The sequence below is a fragment of the Coregonus clupeaformis genome, chromosome 6, assembly GCF_020615455.1.
Source record: "Coregonus clupeaformis isolate EN_2021a chromosome 6, ASM2061545v1, whole genome shotgun sequence".
Lineage (NCBI taxonomy): Eukaryota > Metazoa > Chordata > Actinopteri > Salmoniformes > Salmonidae > Coregonus > Coregonus clupeaformis.
The window spans coordinates 8798330-8819097 of NC_059197.1; the positions used below are offsets into that span (position 1 = coordinate 8798330).

At 43.4% G+C, this 20768-nt stretch overlaps 1 protein-coding gene across 8 annotated transcripts in view; it reads left to right on the top strand.

Moving 5' to 3' along the window:
- LOC121567283 (diacylglycerol kinase delta) overlaps window positions 1-20768 on the top strand; it is a 121869-nt gene that overhangs the window by 62879 nt on the left and 38222 nt on the right. For all 8 annotated transcript variants that reach the window (XR_006001092.1, XM_041877193.1, XM_041877194.1 and 5 more), the window contains 14 exons: window positions 211-313; window positions 1052-1214; window positions 1333-1441; window positions 4965-5104; window positions 5825-5909; window positions 11565-11659; window positions 11807-11906; window positions 12075-12345; window positions 12816-12983; window positions 13315-13443; window positions 17611-17707; window positions 18083-18193; window positions 19091-19187; window positions 19668-19775. Coding sequence is in view for 7 of the 8 variants with exons in the window: in XM_041877193.1 (XP_041733127.1) it covers window positions 211-313; window positions 1052-1214; window positions 1333-1441; window positions 4965-5104; window positions 5825-5909; window positions 11565-11659; window positions 11807-11906; window positions 12075-12345; window positions 12816-12983; window positions 13315-13443; window positions 17611-17707; window positions 18083-18193; window positions 19091-19187; window positions 19668-19775 (1776 nt within the window). In the remaining variant the exon portion in view is untranslated. The remainder of the gene's footprint in view (window positions 1-210; window positions 314-1051; window positions 1215-1332; window positions 1442-4964; window positions 5105-5824; window positions 5910-11564; window positions 11660-11806; window positions 11907-12074; window positions 12346-12815; window positions 12984-13314; window positions 13444-17610; window positions 17708-18082; window positions 18194-19090; window positions 19188-19667; window positions 19776-20768) is intronic.

Consider the following 20768-nt stretch of genomic DNA (forward strand, 5'->3'; position numbering starts at 1 on the left):
CGGATAAGTGCAAACTGCATTACTATACTTTTCAGCTGCCACAATACAGTAGAAATGCATATTTTTTTTCTGCATGCACTGACTTTTGATACATTCACAAAAGTCACAAGGCCATTGTACTTATCAGGGTGTTGACTGTATATACTTGTCGTAATGCTCTGTGTAGTGTGACTAAAAAGAAAGTGTGTGTGTGTGTGTGTCGATGTCCAGGTGCACACGGTGTGTAAGGAGCAGCTGTCCAGTAAGTGTCCCTTGGGGCAGTGTAAGGTGTCGGTCATCCCCCCCACAGCCCTCAACAGCATCGACTCCGACGGTGAGTTCTCTCCGGGGTCAAGTTTCCCCTAGGTACAGATCTAGGATCAGCTTTCCATCTCCCAATCCTAACCTTAACCATTACTGTGGAAAATGCTAAACTGAGCCAAGATCAGGGGCAACTTCACTTTACACCTGTGTTTGTGGGTGAACAGGACAGATAGGGATGTCTACATGACCGGCCAGGGTAGTGTTCATTAGGCCTAGGGTTGCAAAATTCTAAACTTTCCAAAAATTCCCAGGTTTTCCAGAAATCCCGGTTGGAAGACTCCCGGAATCAGAAGGGAATAAGCACGAAATTCCTAATTTTTCACACAAACAAATAGCTAAACCTGGACATTTCTGGAAGGTTAACGTAGAAAAACGCTTTAAAATAAGCTCTTTCTTATTAGATGTTAGGGGCTGGTTTCCCAGATTAGATTAAGTTTAGTCCTGAACTAAAAAGCATTCTCCATTCATCTGTGTCCGGGAAATCGACCCTAGAAGTTCAGGTGTGTGCCGGAGTCTGGTATAGCGGTGAAAGCTCCCGACTCCGGACCTTGTTTACCCTCCTGGCAATGGGGTTTTGAAGCTGTTCCTGTCTGTGATCCTCTATGTGCCGGTCATTGGTCCTCATCTGCCGGTAATTGGTCCTCATCTGCCTGTCATTGGTCCTCATCTGCCTGTTATTGGTTCTCATTGGTCCTCATCTGCCTGTTATTGGTCCTCATTGTTCCTCATCTGCCTCATTGATCCTCAGGATTCTGGAAGGCCACCTGCCCTCCCTCCTGCACCAGCCCTCTCCTGGTGTTCGTCAACAGTAAGAGCGGAGACAACCAGGGCATCAAGTTCCTGCGCCGCTTTAAACAGCTGCTCAACCCCGCCCAAGTCTTTGACCTCATGAACGGGGGGCCGCACCTCGGGTGAGTCTGCCCTGTGTGCGTGCGTGCATGCATGCGTCTGACATGGCTGTGTGTGTTTCCGACGGCACTGTGTGTATTGCTGCTTGTCTTAGAGGGCTCTCTTCTGTGTCTCTCCTAGTTTGCGGCTCTTCCAGAAGTTCGACACGTTCCGGATCCTGGTGTGTGGGGGCGACGGCAGCGTGGGCTGGGTCCTCTCTGAGATCGACACTCTGACGCTCCACAAACAGGCAAGTTCACCCCGCACCCATCAATGGGTTTTGGGAAGGAGGCGAGGAGAGGAATCGGGGAAAGATGAATTGGGAAAAAGCATTGGCTGCTCTCCCATCATCCCTAAGCAAGCCCTGAGCCTAGCAGGCAGCTCTGGCTACTGTGCCAGTTAGCCACTCTCATGTTTCCCTTGTCCCTCTTTCAACAATCTAGTAACAAAGATATAGTTTTGTCACACTGCCTGCCTCTATTAGATAGATAGACAGATAAACAGACAGACGCTGCCCTCTGCTGGTTGTGAGGTACACACAGTCCTGGCTTTCCGGGCTCTGTGTTCACATACAGTGGGGGAAAAAAGTATTTAGTCAGCCACCAATTGTGCAAGTTCTCCCACTGCTCTAGAGGAGATCTGCATGGAGGAATGGGCCAAAATACCAGCAACAGTGTGTGAAAACCTTGTGAAGACTTACAGAAAACGTTTGACCTGTGTCATTGCCAACAAAGGGTATATAACAAAGTATTGAGAAACTTTTGTTATTGACCAAATACTTATTTTCCACCATAATTTGCAAATAAATTCATAAAAAATCCTACAATGTGATTTTCTGGATTTTTCTTTCTCATTTTGTCTGTCATAGTTGACGTGTACCTATGATGAAAATTACAGGCCTCTCTCATCTTTTTAAGTGGGAGAACTTGCACAATTGGTGGCTGACTAAATACTTTTTTCCCCCACTGTATATTCGTTTTTCTCGATTGCTTGAACACATTTCTCGAAACAGGGTTCACATTTGCAAAACAGTTACCACAGCCCGCTAAACTGAAGTGCGTTTGCCAAAACAACACATTTCTCTTTCGAAATACACTAACACAATCAACTTAAAATACCTATCACAAAATAACTCTTATCAAAACAGTATAATTTGTCGTTTAATGAGAAGAGGACTTCTGCAACATCTTAGAGCATATAATACATGTGACAAAACAAGCTGAATCCATCAAAACAGTGTCATTTGTCAATGAATTAGTAGGTAATTTCACCATTCAATAGATAATGGCTCAACAAATACTACACTGAACAAAAATAAACGCAACATGTAATGTGTTGGTCCCATTTTTTATTTAAAAAAATCCAAAAATGTTCCATACGCACAAAAAGCTTATTTCTATAAAATGTAGTACAACAATGTGTTTACATCCATGTTAATAAGCATTTCTCCTTAGCCAAGATAATCCATCCACCTGACAGGTGTGGCATATCAAGAAGCTGATTAAACAGCATGATCATTACACAGGTGCACCTTGTGCTGGGGACAATAAAAGGCCACTATAAAAGTTTTGTCACAACATAATGCCACAGATGTCTCAGGTTTTGAGGGAGCGTGAAATTGGCATGCTGACTGCAGGAATGTCCACCAGAGCTGTTGCCAGAGAATTGAATGTTCATTTATCGATGGCAATTTGAATGCTCATTTTTTTTACGGTATCTGTGACCAACAGATGCATATCTGTATTCCCAGTCATGTGAAATCCATAAATTAGGGCCTAATGAATTTATTTAAATTGACTGATTTCCTCATATGAACTGTAACTCAGTAAAATCAAAGCAATTGTTGCATGTTCCATTTATATTTTTGTTCAGTATATTAATTGTGTTTTGTTTGGAGCGCTCCTGTCAATGTTGAGTAAGGACGCAAACCTGATTACGCATAGAAGTAGGCCTAGGCTAGTCTGTTTCTACATTCGTTGAGAATGACAGTAGTTCCTCAATGTAGCCTATTTGAATGTAGCCAGTGATAACCACTGTGTGTGAAAGGGAAAACAAATGTCATGCTCTGATCTGGTGGAAACATCATAAAATACGCCTACCTGATTACTTCATTTACATTACATTTTAGTCATTTAGCAGACGCTCTTATCCAGAGCGACTTACAGTTAGTGAGTGAATACATTATTTGTATTTTTTTTATACTTTCCCCCCGTGGGAATCGAACCCACAACCCTGGCATTGCAAACGCCATGCTCTACCAACTGAGGTACATCCCTGCCGGCCATTCCCTCCCCTACCCTGGACGACGCTGGGCCAATTGTGCGCCGCCCCATGGGTCTCCCGGTCACGGCCGGCTACGACAGAGCCTGGATTCGAACCAGGATCTCTAGTGGCACAGCTAGCACTGCAATGCAGTGCCTTAGACCAAATAAATAGCCTACAGCTGTGTCCAGTGGTGGAAAAAGTACACAATTGTCATACTTGAGTAAAAGTAAAGATACCTTAATAGAAAATGACTAAAGTGAAAGTCACCCAGTAAAATACTACTTGAGTAAAAGTCTGAAAGTATTTGTTTTGAAATATACTTAAGTATCAAAAGTAAATGTAATTGCTAAAATATACTTAAGTATCAAAAGTAAAAGTACAAATCATTTCAAAGTCCTTATATTAAGCAAACCAGATGGTGCCATTTTCATGTTTTTTAAATTTACGGAAAGCCAGGGGCACACTCCAACACTCAGACATAATTTACAAACAAAGCATTTGTGTTTAGTGAGCCGCCAGATTAGAGGCAGTAGGGATGACCAGGGATTTTCTCTTGATAATTGTGTGAATTGGACCCCTTTCCTGTCCTGCTAAGCATAAAAAATTTAACGAGTACTTTTGGGTGTCAGGGAAAATGTATGGCGTAAAAAGTAAATTATTTTCTTTAGTAATGTAGTGAAGTAAAAGTAAAAGTTGTCAAAAATATAAATAGTAAAGTACAGATACCCCAAAAAACTACTTAAGTAGTACTTTAAAGTATTTTTACTTAAGTACTTTACACCACTGGCTGTGTCTGTCCGGAGCTCAGGGCACGGGAAATCTCTGAGGGTCACACAACACAATGCCACAGATGTCTCAAGTTTTAAGGGAGCGAGAAATTGGCATGCTGACTGCAGGAATGTCCACCAGAGCTGTTGCCAGAGAATTTAATGTTAATTTCTCTACCATAAGCTGCCTCCAACGTCATTTTAGAGAATTTGGCAGTACGTCCAACCGGCCTCACAACTGCAGACCACGTGTAACCACGCCAGCCCTCCAACATCCGGCTTCTTCACCTGCAGGATCGTCTGAGGGGGGGGTGCTGAGGAGTATATATGTCTGTAATAAAGCCCTTTTGTGGGAAAAAACTCATTCTGATTGGCTGGGCCTGGCTCCCAAGTGGGTGGGCCTCTCCAAGGCCCACCCATGACTGCACCCCTGCCCAGTCATGTGAAAACCATAGATTAGGGCCTAATTAATTTATTTCAATTGACTGATTTCCTTATATGAACTGTAACTCAGTAATCTTTTGAAGTTGTTGCATGTTGCGTTTATATTTTTGTTCAGTATAAATATAACCATCAATATGCATTTCTATGACAAAAACAAAATGGTAGGAGTTACTAATCAAATTTTATATAAGTGAGCTGTATTTGTGTTTTCTGAATTAGGATTAAATGGGGGAGAACGGGGTTAAATGTAACGGGGGTCAGTTGTAACAGGATAAATAACTTGTTGTTGTGTTGCAGTGCCAGCTGGGTGTTCTGCCCCTGGGGACAGGAAATGACCTCGCCCGCGTCCTGGGCTGGGGCTCGGCCTGCGACGATGACGCACAGCTGCCTCAAATACTGGAGAAGCTTGAGAGGGCCAGCACCAAGATGCTTGACAGGTAGGAGAGGGAGGGAGGGAGGGAGGGAAGGAGGAGAGAGGGATGGAGGAATGAGAAGAGTGAGAGGGAGGAGGTAGGGGGAGGGATAAGCTGTAGAGAGCCAGCACCAAGATGCTCGACAGGTAGGTGAGGGAAAGGGAGGGTAGAGGAGTATGGTGAGGAGGGAACGAGAGAGACTTAGGGAGGGAGGAGGAGAGAGGGAGGAGAACAGGGGGTGAGGGAAATATTCACCAAGATGCTTGACAGGTGAGAGAGGGATGAAGAGGGAGGAAGAGCATGTAACTAACTGTTAAAAAGTCACCATTAAAGGAACCATATGCAGAAATCACTCCGCCATTTCCTGGTTGTTAAAATTCTAATTTCAGTTTGTGACAAAACAGGCATTGATTGTGTAGAGAATCATTGTACCATCTAAACCGCTGTGAAATATATTTTCCATAACCAAAAATATTGTATTTTAAGCTGTTTGAAGCTGGTATTCAAAACCGAAAGTAAAAGACGTAAAAACGAAACTTAAGAATGGGGGGACATAGAAATAGTGCACATAGAACAGATATACCGCTTCTTAGACATGCTTTCATTGACAATGACAGATCTATAACTCAGATTTCTATGTGAATTTGGTCAGGTCGGCCAAAAAGTTACATATTGTAGCTTTAAGACAGCTATCATTAGTCCTCCCAGCCCCTAAACTATCCATTGTTTTTATTTCTTGTCCAGGTGGAGTATTATGGTGTACGAGACCAAGTTCCCGCGGCAACATTCCAGCTCCATGGTGACGGAGGATTGCAGCGATGACTCTGAGGTACCTGTCAATTACATAAATTCCTGTTATACACATCCTGATAGTTTTAGCTGAATTTGAATAATAATTGCAGTTACATGCCATTTATGGAGTCGTCAGACACTTGTCTTCAGATATACAGTATGTAGGCTACTGAGCTTGTCTGATGCTTTAAGCACACTGTGATTTAAATAACGAAGACACACAAATGACTCAAGAGGGAGCCAGAGATCAAGATAGCCTAACCAAAATAAAAATAAAAAACCTGTTCCCGAACCACCACCTCCTGCTGCTGCTGGCCTTCAGAGATTCTGCCATTACGCTCCTGAAGTTGCTGGAGTGCCAATTAAATGAAACTGTTCCACGAAAATGTGCATATGAAAATCATAACTGGCACGCAGATCAGTAGAAATGGTAAGACACATTTTGTTTTACCATTTCTACCGATCTGCGTGCCAGTTATGACTTTCATATGCACACTTTCGTGGGAGAGTTTCATTTATTTTATAATAAAGTCTTTGTATCTCAAAATCATTGTCATGTGGTTAATAAAAATTATATCTAAATGAAAATTATACAAATCTAAATGTAACATCTATTGCCATTGCCAACTATGTAAAAATAGCCTACATAAAGCCAACAAATAAAAACATTGCAGCCTGCAGGTAGAAAATATCCTGAATAAAAATAATCGCATGGCAAGGATTTTAAAACATTGTATCAACTATCAACTTGGTCCAGCCTGAAGCTTACCCTAACAAACTTGCAACATTGTATAAAATATCAGCCCTGAGCTCCTGACAGACACAGCTGTAGGCTATTTATTTGCGCAAAGGATAAGAAGTAATCAGGTAGGCGTATTTTATGATGTTTCCACCAGATTAGAGCATTACATTTGTTTTCCCTTTCACACAGAGTGGTTATCAAAATATTTTTCAAATAGGCTACATTGAGGAGCTATTGTCATTCTCAATGGATGTAGAAACAGACTTTGTTTACTTGCTGTTTGAGGTGAAGAAAGAATTACTATAAGAAGCTCCACAGCTCATTAGTGGTGGTGAGTTAAGACAATCAGAAATACTATCAGATCCCCAAATGGGCACATTTATAAGGCTACATTTGCGTGCAGGCCAGGTAGCCTAGGCCTACTTCTATGCGTAATCAGGTTTGCGTCCTTACTCAACATTGACAGGAGCGCTCCAAACAAAACACAATTAATATACTGAACAAAAATATAAACGCAACATGCAACATTTTCATTGATTTTACTAATTTACAGTTCATATGAGGAAATCAATCAATTTAAATACATTCATTGGGCCCTAATTTATGAATTTCACATGACTGGGAATACAGATATGCAACTGTTGAATCAGTTTATTGATATGCCACACCTGTCAGGTGGATGGATTATCTTGGCTAAGGAAGAATGCTCACTAACATGGATGTAAACAAATATGTGCAAAGCAATTTGAAAGAAATAAGCTTTTTGTGCATGTGGGACATTTCTGGGATCTTTTATTTCAGCTCATGAACATGGGAACAACACTTTACATGTTGCGTTTATATTTTTGTTCAGTGTAAATTAACAACTCGTAAATGGAATGACATTTTCCAAAACTTGTTTCTCACAAGTGTAGCCTAGATTGTGCACTCTGTAAACAACGTGTCCACTCTGACAATGAGAACAGTAAAAGACTAATAATAATATATTGAATGCATTAACAGAAATTATGGTAACCAAACAAACATTGTAGATTAGAAATTAACGGTAAATGTACTACTGGTGATACTGGTGTGCCTCCACAATGTCACCTTGGAGAGTGATGTCTGGTCACATGGTATGTTGAATGCTGAACGAGAGACCTTGGTTTATTGTTTTTATCAAGTTGTGACAGTGTTTCCTTGCAAAGTTGGATTTTTATACTTTTTGAGTTTGGATCCCGCAACTCTGTTAGTACCGGTCACAGCAACTGAGACTATCTTCCCGAGATCCTGCCAGACCAAAAAGTCTGAAGTTGTTTACCGATGCTAGCTACTAGCCTAGCTGGTAGCTATCAGTATCAAACTAGCAGGGTTATCCACAAGCAGCTTGAACACAGCCCGCGATGCGGTTAGCCTTTGTGGCTGGGACCGCTGAGGTGTCCCACACTAATTGTGGCTGTATTCCCTGCTGCTTTTTCCCTGCAACCTGACCTGGCTGGAACTGCGTTGTATAGCTACCAACGTTAGCTGATGCTGCTACCAACAGTACGTGCAAAGACACTGCTTTCGTGATCACCGCTGTGAGAGGATTTTAAGGAGGACACATATTTCTGCTTTTTGGATTTTGCAATTTGTGTGAGCTCTTTTTGTTCACTTAGTTGAGAATTCCATATAAAGAGAGAGACACGGAAGCCCAGCTAGCCTAGCTGGCCGGCAGTATCAAATGGAGGTCGCTATTGAACGTTTTCAACGCTGCAGGAGCTGTGTTTAATTTGCTTTATTCCAGGACAATGTGGACCACCCAGACTTTCAATGTAGCAACTGTTTGCTTGCAGAGGACTACAGGGGTGAAGTGGCTACTCTTAGCAAACAAGTAGCAAACCTACACAAGCTACAGGGGAACCCACGCCTGCCTACTTTTTCTTTCTCTTCTACCCCAGTAGCCAGACGCCGCTCTGGTGTGGTGGAAGTTTCAACGCCTGGCCGGTACTCTGCAGGGATCCCTCCTCGAAGGGGTCTCCCCCTTCCCTGGAGAATGGAGCTAGTAGGATGCTCATGGATGACTTGGGGGATGTTCCTGTTCTCAACCCAACCAACCAGCCATGGAGATATGTCACTCGTCGTGGAAGTCGAAGACAGCGTCCTCTGGCAAAGGGGGCCTCCTTGGAGATGTTAAGCCCGGTCCAGGCACAGACCAGAAACGGCTTCGCCGTCCTGGATTCAGAGGTTCCGGCGCCGCCTTCCCTAGGGGCTTCCGATTCAAGATCGGATCCGGAGCTACTTGCGCCTTCGTCCTCTGTTCCGTCTCCCTCTCCGGTGGCTTCTACCTTGGGTTCAGATCCTCAGAGCTCCCACCCTCATCAGACCATGAGGCTGCCTGAGACTCCGGCCCATTCATCATCCACGATGGATACTACAGCTGGATTTGGTCCATCACCCTTCGGTCTTCGAGGCGTTTGCGAAACCACTTGAGGCGAAAGAACGTCCAGACCTCCTCAGCCATTGCACCAGCTGTCGTCATCGCCATCTCTATTGTAAGAAACATCTTGGTTCCCGGAGCATAAACCCTGTGCTATCCTGGAGCACGAGTACAGGACATTACAAGGCTGCTTCCGACCATTTTTTTGTTGTTATTCTGTCTCTCACTGTTCATATAAACCTACCATTAAAATTATAGACTGATCATTTCTTTGTCAGTGGGCAAACGTACAAAATCAGCAGGGGATCAAATACTTTTTTCCCTCACTGTATGTAGTGGTATAATGATGTACTGTTTTATCTTTTGTTTTATAAGTAATGTAAGTGCCTTAATGTGTTTGGACCACCAGTCGACTAAATGGGGTCAGCCCTAATATTTACAGTGCATTCGGAAAGTATTCAGACCCTTTGACTTTTTCCACATTTTGTTACGTTACAGGCTTTTTTTTACAGAAATTTTTCTAAATTCATTCAAAATAAAAAACAGAAATCAAATCAAATTGTATTTGTTACATGTGCCGAATACAACAGGTGTAGACCTTACTGTCAAATGCTTACTTACAAGCCCTTAACCAACAATGCTGGGGGGGGGGGTGTCAATGCAAATAGTCCGGGTAGCCATTTCATTAGCTGTTCAGCAGTCTTATGGCTTGGGGGTAGAAGCTGTTAAGAAGCCTTTTGGACCTAGACTAGGCTCCGGTACCGCTTGCCGTGCGGTAGCAGAGAGAACAGTCTATGACTAGGGTGGCTGGAGTCTTTGCCAATTTTTAGGGCCTTCCTCTGATACCGCCTGGTATAGAGGTCCTGGATGGCAGGAAGCTTTCCCCCAGTGACGTACTGGGCCGTACGCACTACCCTCTGTAGCGCCTTGTGGTCGGAGGCCGAGCAGTTGCCATACCAGGCGGTGATGCAACCAGTCAGGATGCTCTCTGGTGCAGCTGTATAACTTTTTGAGGATCTGAGGACCCATTCCAAATATTTTCAGTCTCCTGAGGGGGACTAGGCATTGTTGTGCCCTCTTCACAACGGTCTTGGTATGTTTGGACCATTACATTTTAGTCATTTGGACCATGATAGTTTGTTGGTGATGTGGACACCAAGGAACTTCAAGCTCTCAACCTGTGTGTCTAGGGTTTCTGGGATGATGGTGTTGATGTGAGCCATGACCAGCCTTTCAAAGGTATTCATGGCTACAGACGTGAGTGCTACGGGTCGCTAGTCATTTAGGCAGGTTACCTTAGTGTTCTTGGGCACGGGGACTATGGTGGTCTGCTTGAAACATGTAGGTATTACAGACTCGGCCAGGGACAGGTTGAAAATGTCAGTGAAGACACTTGCCAGTTGCTCGGAGTACACGTCCTGGTAATCCGTCTGGCCCTGCGGCCTTGTGAATGTTGACCTGTTTAAAGATCTTACTCACATCGGCTACGGCGAGCTTGATCACACAGTCGTCCGGAACAGCTGGTGCTCTCATGCATGTTTCAGTGCTGCTTGCCTCAAAGCCTGCATAGAAGTAATTTATCTCGTCTGGTAGGCTTTTGTTCCTGGGCAGCTCACGGCTGGGCTTCCCTTTGTAGTCCGTAATAGTTTGCAAGCCTTGCCACATCCGACGAGCGTCGGAGCTGGTGTAGTAGGATTCAATCTTAGTCCTGTATTTACGCGTTGCCTGTTTGATGGTTTGTCTGAGGGCATAGCGGGATTTCTTATAAGCGGCCGGATTAGAGTCCCGCTCCTTGAAAGCGGCAGCTCTACCCTTTAGCTCAGTGCAGATGTTGCCTCTAATCCATGGCTTCTGGTTGGGGTATTGACGTACGGTCACTGTGGGGACAATGTCATCGATGCACTTATTGATGAAGCCGATGACTGATGTGGTATACTCAATGCCGAAGGTTCACCATCCAACAGGACAATGACCCTAAGCACACAGCCAAGACAACACAGGAGTGTCTTCGGGACAAGTCTCTGAATGTCCTTGAGTGGCCCAGACAGAGCCCGGACTTGAACCCGATTTAACATCTCTGGAGAGACCTGAAAATAGCTGTGCAGCGACGCTCCCCATCCAACCTGACATAGCTTGAGAGGATCTGCAGAGAAGAATGGGAGAAACTCCCCAAATACAGGTGCCAAGCTTGTAGTTTCATACCCAAGAAGACTCGAGGCTGTAATTGTTGCAAAAGGGGCTTCAACAAAGTACTGAGTAAAGGGTCTGAATACTTATGTAAATGTGATATTTCAGTTTTTTATTTGTAATACATTTGCAAAAATGTATAGATCTGTTTTTGCTTTGACATTATGGGGCGTTGTGTGTAGATTGATGAGGGGGGAAAACAATTTAATCAATTTTAGAATAAGGCTGTAACGTAACAAAATGTGGAAAAAGTCAAGCGATCTGAATACTTTCCGAATGCACTGTGTGAGGTGATGCTGTGCAGTTTAAGACACATTTCCTGAAGACTAGCCTGTTTTCGACCTTGATTGTTACCTGTGCCACAGGTGCAACAGATTCTGACCTACGAGGACTCTGTGGCAGCCCACTTGACCAAGATCCTGACTTCAGATCAGCACTCAGTGGTCATCTCCTCAGCTAAGTATGTTTGTCGCTTCAATCAGTCTGCCTGCCTGCTATGTCCATTCCGTTTCTTATGTCCAGCTTCACTATCGCAAGGGTTGTTAGGTGTGGATTTCGTTGACCTGACTGTGTGTGTGTGTTGTGCCTGTGTTTTGCATTTTCGTAGGGTACTGTGTGAGACAGTGAAGGACTTTGTGGCTCGGGTGGGGAAGGCCTACGAGAAGAACAAGGAGAGCTCCGAGGAGTCAGAGGCTATGGCCAAGAAGGTAAGCTGGGAGGAACCATGGCTTTGTCCCAATTATCTCACCTTGTTGACATCCCTTCACTGATTTTATGTAAATGACTGGTATAGGAAATATGGTGGAAACTCCCTCCAGCCATGTTTGCACTAATCCAGTGAATCAGATCTGTGTTGATTGGTCGGTTGGTTGCAGTGTGGGGTTCTCAAGGAGAAGCTGGACTCGCTGCTGAAGACGCTCAACGAGGAGGCGCAGGCATCTACTATGATGCCTGCCCCCCCCCCCACCATCGCTGAGGAGCAGGAGGAGGGCGAGGGGGTTCTGGTGCCTTCGTCGCCCGCACCCGCTGCCCTCCCGTGCTCCCCCAGGCCCCTGACGGGTATCTTTAAACCCAGGGAACAGCTGATGCTGAGAGCCAACAGCCTGAAGAAAGCCATCAGGCAGATCATTGAGCACACTGAGAAAGGTGAGATGTGATCTTCCTACCGCTACTTCTGTTCTATAGAGTTCATGGTTGGGGTCAATTCAGGAAGTAAACTGAATTTCCAATTCAGACCTCCATGAAAAGCAATTATGAAAATTGGAATTAGAATTACAATAAGGTTATTTTTCCTGTAAGGGAACTTTTTGTCTGATGTGGTAAAAAAAAATAAACAAACATAAAAACATAGTAGACTACACTGATCTACTTCGCATACTTGATGTTTCACATGTTACATAAAAACAGGACAGACAAAACATCAAAGCCATAAGCATTGCAACAGTAGAGCAGGACTCCTGGGTAACCTTGTAGCCATGTCTCAGATCAGGCTTGATAGTTATTGGAATACGAATTTCAGTTGACTTCCTGAATTGAGTGAAGCGAAATGGAATGGATGTACCCCAACCCTGATATAATATAGTTGCCATCTATCATCTATACTCATCTTCTATCAGCGGTGGACGAGCAGAATGCCCAGACTCAGGAGGTGTTTGCTCTGGGGGTGGAGGAGGAGGGGGAGGAGGAGGAGGAGGAGGAGGAGGAAGAGCAGGACAAGCTGTCTCTGCAGTCGTCCTACAGCGGGAACGCCTGTAAAAGCACCAGGAGTCATCCAATCCGCAGAGGTCAGTCATTGAACCCGGAGTCTCCTAACCTGGGTCATGTTAATTTGGTACCAAACGTAAGAAAACAGTTCGAACCAGGGAAGGACCACCTTTTAAATTGTTTTTCGTTATGTGCCCTAATGAACACGGCCCAGATGAAACTGATCATTTAATTAATGATGCGTGCCCATTTTTTCTTGAAGATTATCACTTATAAATGTGCGTTGTTTTTCAAATGAGTGGGTCTTTAATCAAGATCCCAGTGTCTCATGTCTTTCTGTGTCTCATGTCTTTCTGTGTCTCATGTCTTTCTGTGTCGCATGTCTTTCTGTATCTCTGTTTCATCCTGTAGTGTCCAAGACTCCTTGTGAGAAGCTCATCAGCAAAGGAAGCCTGTCACTGGGCAGCTCAGCGTCACTTCCTGCCCAGACAGGAAGTCGCGAGAACATGCCGATGCTCAACACCAAGATCCTCTACCCAAGTAAGGGCACAAGTTCTCACCAGCTCTGTACCGAGGGCCCTCAGTTCCCAAATCGACCCCGACCCCCTTGGACACTTGTGTACATTGTAGTGCTGCGCGATTAGTTCTTTTTGAGGTCGGTTCGATTATAAAAAACAAATCACAATTTTCAATTTCAGTTTCGATATTTCTTTTTAAACAAATGCACTATGCATTATGTGAGTTAAATGCTGTAACAACACAGAATAAAACAATTAATTAAAGTCCTGGGACGGTAGTGACTGCCCATTACTGCTTATCACTAAATAACGATCAGTTATTCACATTACTTTACTTTAATAAAATATTTCAGTTGTTGTGTATATAATTTTTTTTTTATTTGATGACTTTATTATTTCATTCCAAGTCATCATCTCATCTCTATAGAGCTGCTGCCTATGCTGTCTGACAAAATCACTATTTTAGTAGTTCTTCAAAGTAAATAAAGCATACTTTTAGGACTGCTGAATACCAACTAACAATCACTTACAGTGAGGGAAAAAAGTATTTGATCCCCAGCTGATTTTGTACGTTTGCCCACTGTCAAAGAAATGATCAGTCTATCATTTTAATGGTAGGTTTATTTGAACAGTGAGAGACAGAATAACAACAACAAAAATCCAGAAAAACGCATGTCAAAAATGTTATAAATTGATTTGCATTTTAATGAGGGAAATAAGTATTTGACCCCCTCTCAATCAGAAAGATTTCTGGCTCCCAGGTGTCTTTTATACAGGTAACGAGCTGAGATTAGGAGCACACTCTTAAAGGGAGTGCTCCTAATCTCAGCTTGTTACCTGTATAAAAGACACCTGTCCACAGAAGCAATCAATCAATCAGATTCCAAACTCTCCACCATGGCCAAGACCAAAGAGCTCTCCAAGGATGTCAGGGACAAGATTGTAGACCTACACAAGGCTGGAATGGGCTACAAGACCATCGCCAAGCAGCTTGGTGAGAAGGTGACAACAGTTGGTGCGATTATTCGCAAATGGAAGAAACACAAAAGAACTGTCAATCTCCCTCGGCCTGGGGCTCCATGCAAGATCTCACCTCGTGGAGTTGCAATGATCATGAGAACGGTGAGGAATCAGCCCAGAACTACACGGGAGGATCTTGTCAATGATCTCAAGGCAGCTGGGACCATAGTCACCAAGAAAACAATTGGTAACACGCTACGCCGTGAAGGACTGAAATCCTGCAGCGCCCACAAGGTCCACCTGCTCAAGAAAGCACATATACAGGGCCGTCTGAAGTTTGTCAATGAACATCTGAATGATTCAGAGGAGAACTGGGTGAAAGTGTTGTGGTCAGATGAGACCAAAATCGAGCTCTTTGGCATCAACTCAACTTGCCGTGTTTGGAGGAGGAGGAATGCTGCCTATGACCCCAAGAACACCATCCCCACCGTCAAACATGGAGGTGGAAACATTATGCTTTGGGGGTGTTTTTTCTGCTAAGGGGACAGGACAACTTCACCGCATCAAAGGGACGATGGACGGGGCCATGTACCGTCAAATCTTGGGTGAGAACCTCCTTCCCTCAGCCAGGGCATTGAAAATGGGTTGTGGATGGGTATTCCAGCATGACAATGACCCAAAACACACGGCCAAGGCAACAAAGGAGTGGCTCAAGAAGAAGCACATTAAGGTCCTGGAGTGGCCTAGCCAGTCTCCAGACCTTAATCCCATAGAAAATCTGTGGAGGGAGCTGAAGGTTCGAGTTGCCAAACGTCAGCCTCGAAACCTTAATGACTTGGAGAAGATCTGCAAAGAGGAGTGGGACTAAATCCCTCCTGAGATGTGTGCAAACCTGGTGGCCAACTACAAGAAACGTCTGACCTTTGTGATTGCCAACAAGGGTTTTGCCACCAAGTACTAAGTCATGTTTTGCAGAGGGGTCAAATACTTATTTCCCTCATTAAAATGCAAATCAATTTATAACATTTTTAACATGCTTTTTTCTGGATTATTTTGTTGTTATTCTGTCTCTCACTGTTCAAATAAACCTACCATTAAAATTATAGACTGATCATTTCTTTGTCAGTGGGCAAACATACAAAATCAGCAGGGGATCAAATACTTTTTTCCCTCACTGTAGATCATGTATTTTCAGGTAGAGATACCTGGCGAAGAAACTGCTCTCTATGTATCCCCTCTTGATCCGCATTTTTCTGTCCCTTACGTAGCAGGCGTAAAAGAAACACAGACCGGTCATTGTAGTTAGTTTAGCATAGAAAACTTGATAATTATGTTGAACATTGGCCTGTTGGAAACTACAACTGCCTACTACATGGCACAGTTTGGGCATGATCTGATTCATCTCTAGAGAAACTGCAGCGCAATGTGCGCATTGAGCTCGCAGAGAAAACCAGAATGAAATGGAATTCAAATAATTGAACCAATATTGGCCATATAGTTGTTTAAAAAACGAAAAATAACCAACATTTTGGTTAATCGCTCAGCACTAGTACACCGGAAATAATTGACACCTATTTTTAACAATATTAGACATTATATTCCTGTGATATACACTACGAGTCAAAAGTTTGGACACACCTACTCATTCAAGGGTTTTTATTTATTTTTACTATTTTTTATATTGTAGAATAATAGTGAACACATCAAAACTATGAAATAACACATATGGAATCATGTAGTAACCAAAAAAGAGTTATTCAAATAGCCACCCTTTGCCTTGATGACAGCTTTGCACACTCTTGGCATTCGCTCAACCAGCTTCATGAGGTAGTCACCTGGAATGCATTTCAATTAACAGGTGTGCCTTCTTAAAAGTTAATTTGTGGAATTTCTTTCCTTCTTAATGCGTTTGAGCCAATCAGTTGTGTTGTGACAAGGTAGGGGGGTATACAGAAGATAGCCCTATTTCGTAAAAGACCAAGTCCATATTATGGCAAGAAAACCTCAAATAAGCAAAGAGAAACGACAGTCCATCATTACTTTAAGACATGAAGGTCAGTCAATCCGGAAAAGTTCAAGAACTTTGAAAGTTTCTTCAAGTGCAGTCGCAAAAACCATCAAGCGCTATGATAAAACGGGCTCTCATGAGGACCGCCACAGGAATGGAAGACCCAGATTTACCTCTGCTGCAGGATAAGTTCATTAGAATTACCAGCCTCAGAAATTGCAGCCCAAATAAATGAACAGAGTTCAAGTCAGACACATCTCAACATCAACTGTTCAGAGGGGACTGTGTGAATCAGGCCTTCATGGTTGAATTGCTGCGAAGAAACCACTACTAAAGGACACCAATATGAAGAAGAGACCTGCTTGGGCCAAGAAACACGAGCAATGGACATTAGACCGGTGGAAATGTGTCCTTTGGTCTGGAGTCCAAATTTGATATTTTTGGTTCCAACGGGGCCGTGTCTTTGTGAGACGCGGTGTGGGTGAACGGAGGATCTCTGCATGTGTAGTTCCCATCGTAAAGCATGGAGGAGGAGGTGTTATGGTGTGGGGGTGCTTTGCTGGTGACACTGTCTATGATTTATTTAGAATTCAAGGCACACTTAACCAGCATGGATACCACAGGATTCTGCAGTGATACGCCATCCCATCTGGTTTGGGGTTAGTGGGACTATCATTTGTTTTTCAACAGGACAATGACCCAACACACCTCCAGGCTGTGTAAGGGCTATTTTACCAAGAAGGAGAGTGATGGAGTGCTGCATCAGATGACCTGGCCTCCACAATCCCCCGACCTCAACCCAATTGAGATGGTTTGGGATGAGTCGGACGGCAGAGTGAAGGAGAAGCAGCCAACAAGTGCTCAGCATATGTGGGAACTCCTTCAAGACTGTTGGAAAAGCATTCCAGGTGAAGCTGGTTGAGAGAATGCCAAGAGTGTGCAAAGCTGTCATCAAGGCAAAGGGTGGCTATTTGTAGAATCTCAAATATAAAATATATTTTGCTTTGTTTAACACTTTTGGTTACTACATTATTCCATATGTGTTATTTCATAGTTTTGATGTATTCACTATTATTCTACAATGTAGAAAATAGTAAAAATAAAGAAAAACCCTTGAATGAGTAGGTGTGTCCAAACTTTTGACTGGTACTGTAATTTTGCTCTGTCTGTGCTCAATTGTCAGTCAGTGTTAAGTGTGTGTGTGTTTATGTGTGTGTTCAGGTCTCAGGGCTGGTATCTCTGGCTCCCTCTCCAGCAGTTCGGTCATCAGCAGACTGCTGGTCAACGCTGACTCCTTCAGCTTCGACCCAGAGACCTTGTGAGTGTCCACGTTTCAGTCTTTCTCCTCCTTCCCATAAAGGGTTAGTTAACTTTTTAGGTTTTAGCTGATTTTCAACTTACCTTTGGTGTTGTAATTTCATCCAAACCGTTTGTAGGTTTGTTAGCTGGTTATTAAACAACGTCCAGAATTTCCTGACCAGCGTCTTTGGAGCATGGAGCAATGCTAGTGGACACGGATTGAAGTAGCTAGTGGTGTATTAAAAAGCATGGGAAAGAGCTCTGCCTTCCTCTTTCAATGTCCCTGCTTTCCCCATGCGTTTGAAGTGAACGATCCCGTTATGCCCAACCTCATCGTCATCATCTAACTTTTGAGCCAGAGTTGTGAGTGACCATGTACTGTGTTTGGTTTCAGTGACTGCTACACTGAGAAATGTGTGATGAACAACTACTTTGGGATCGGCCTGGATGCTAAGATCTCACTGGACTTCAACAATAAGCGGGACGAGCATCCAGAGAAGTGCAGGTAACTGAGGAATGAGGCGGAAGCTCTCGCCTGCTAACTAAACCAGGTAGACCCAGTCCTGGATAGGGTGAGAAGCAGAGATGGAGTCTTGATCTCGTGGTCTTTGTCTTGAGACCACATAAATACAGTGTTGGTCTGGTCATGGTCTCAATACACAGGGTCTTGATAGATTGGGTCTGGGTCTCAATAGATTGGGTCTGGGTCTCAAGTGGTCTAGTCTGGGTCAGTGTAAAACTGTAAAACAGACCAAACAGTTTAGAAATTAACTTTTGGGATTGGAAAAACACTTTAAGTGTAAACTTAAACGACAAAAATTAAATAGAAAGTAGAAAATATTATGTAAATAACAATCACCAAAGTAAAACCAGTCAGGGAGAATCGAAAATTCAAAAAACAATTAATTCAGGAATATTTGTCTGACCGGGCAAGAAGGGCACACCGATTGGGGCCCACTTTGATTTTCTTATAATGTTTGAGCATAAGAACACTGCGTTAGCCAAGGCAAAATGCGCTGAACTGTAGGAAATTAGTCCGAAATCAGTCCCATGTCTTCGCAAAATGTCTGTATTGCCGCAGGAAAATCAAAGCAAAATAAAGAAACCCCCAAAATCCTGGAGAGACTGTTTATAGCTCAGACACACCGCAAAGACCAACGGCTAAAAGCAGTGAGTGGCCGCGACATGTTAGCTTTTACCTGCTTTTACCTTCGTCCTCACAGTGTGTTTTGTCCTTTAGAATAGCAATGTCTTCCATTTCTGTGCCACTGCTCTCCACAAAGAGCCTAACGTTTCTTTGTCGAACATAAAGTACATTTCTTTGTGTTTTGTGTTTTGGTTCTATGTATATGTATGTGTGTGCTCGGTCACTGTGTTAAGATGTGGGTCGGTCTGTGTTCAGGAGTCGCACCAAGAACATGATGTGGTACGGGGTTCTGGGCACCAAGGAGCTGCTGCATCGCACCTACAAGAACCTAGAGCAGAAGGTACTGCTGGAGGTAAGAAAACACAACAGTAACCAAGTGGGTGCAACTAAGGGTACGGCCATTTTGAGATTTTGTCTGAATATCCCGGATGGAGCCAATGGTTTTTCAATGGCTGTCATCCGTTGCTGGATGAATGACAACAGAGATTAGTTAAAATTGTCCAACAAAAAACTTGTCAGACAAAGAACAATATATCCGCCTTTGTACGTGTGCAACTCATTCGGAAAAAAAGCAGAGATGCGTTAAACTTTCGACAGACAAAAAAAACGGACAATGATGTACGTCATATATTTTACGTGTCATGCGCCTCAGTGTGCCGTACCCTAAAGAGACATCCCATAAATCTAACCCTGACCCTAAGGGGCAATCTGGGATTGGCACATCCGTTTTTGGACTTTTCGATTAATGTCTGGTGTTGTGATTGTGGGAGTTTGTATCAGAGCATATGCAGACAGTTTTGTTCTGTTACAATATGATAATATGTGTGTTTAGTGCGACGGGAGGTCTATCCCCCTACCCAGTCTGCAGGGCATAGCTGTCCTGAACATCCCCAGCTACGCAGGCGGCACCAACTTCTGGGGCGGGACCAAAGAGGATGATGTAAGTGTCATCAAAACCCTCTCTTTGTGTTGTTGTTGCATAACTACAATATGACTCAGTACTCACATGTTTCTTCCACATTTTTGTTTTTAATGTTTTAAGCATCTTTGGGTCTTTGTAAAGTGCTATGTAAATCACAAGTATTATTAATATTTGTATAATAATGATAATTATTATTTAACCCCTTCCCTCTACAAAACCAGAATACACCCAGCACAAATCTAACCCACATCACATCAATCCCCCCAGTCAGCGTTGTGTTTATGTGTGACTAACCACATATGAGATATACTCTGAGTGTACAAAACATTAGGAACACATGCTCTTTCCATGACATAGACTGACCAGGTGAATCCAGATGAAAGCTATGATCCCTTATTGATGTCATAGATGAAGGGGAGGAGACGGGTTAAAAAATTATTTTTAAGCCTTGAGACATGGATTGTGTATGTGTGCCATTCAGAGGGTGAATGGGCAAGACAAAATATTTAAGTGCCTTTGAACGGGGTGTGGTAGTAGGTGTCAGGCGCACCGGTTTGAGGGTGTCATGAACTGCAATGCTGCTGGGTTTCTCACGCTCAACAGTTTTCCGTGTGTATCAAGAATGGTCCACCACCCAAAGGACATCCAGCCAACTTGACACAACTATGGGAGGCATTGGAGACAACATGGGCCAGCATCTCTGTGGAACGCTTTCGACACCTTGTAGAGTTCATGCCCTGATGAATTGAGGCTGTTCTGAGGACAAAAGGGGGTGTAACTCAATATTAGGAAGGTGTTCCTAATGTTTTGTACACTCAGTGTACAGTGTACAATGCACAACATATACAGTGCATTCGGAAAGTATTCAGACCCCTTGACTTTTTCCACATTTTGTTACGTTAAAGCCTTATTCTGAAATGGATAAAAAAAATTTTTTAAAGTATTTCTCATCAATCTACACACAATACCCCATAATGACAAAGCAAAAACCAATTTTTGTGAAATTTTTGC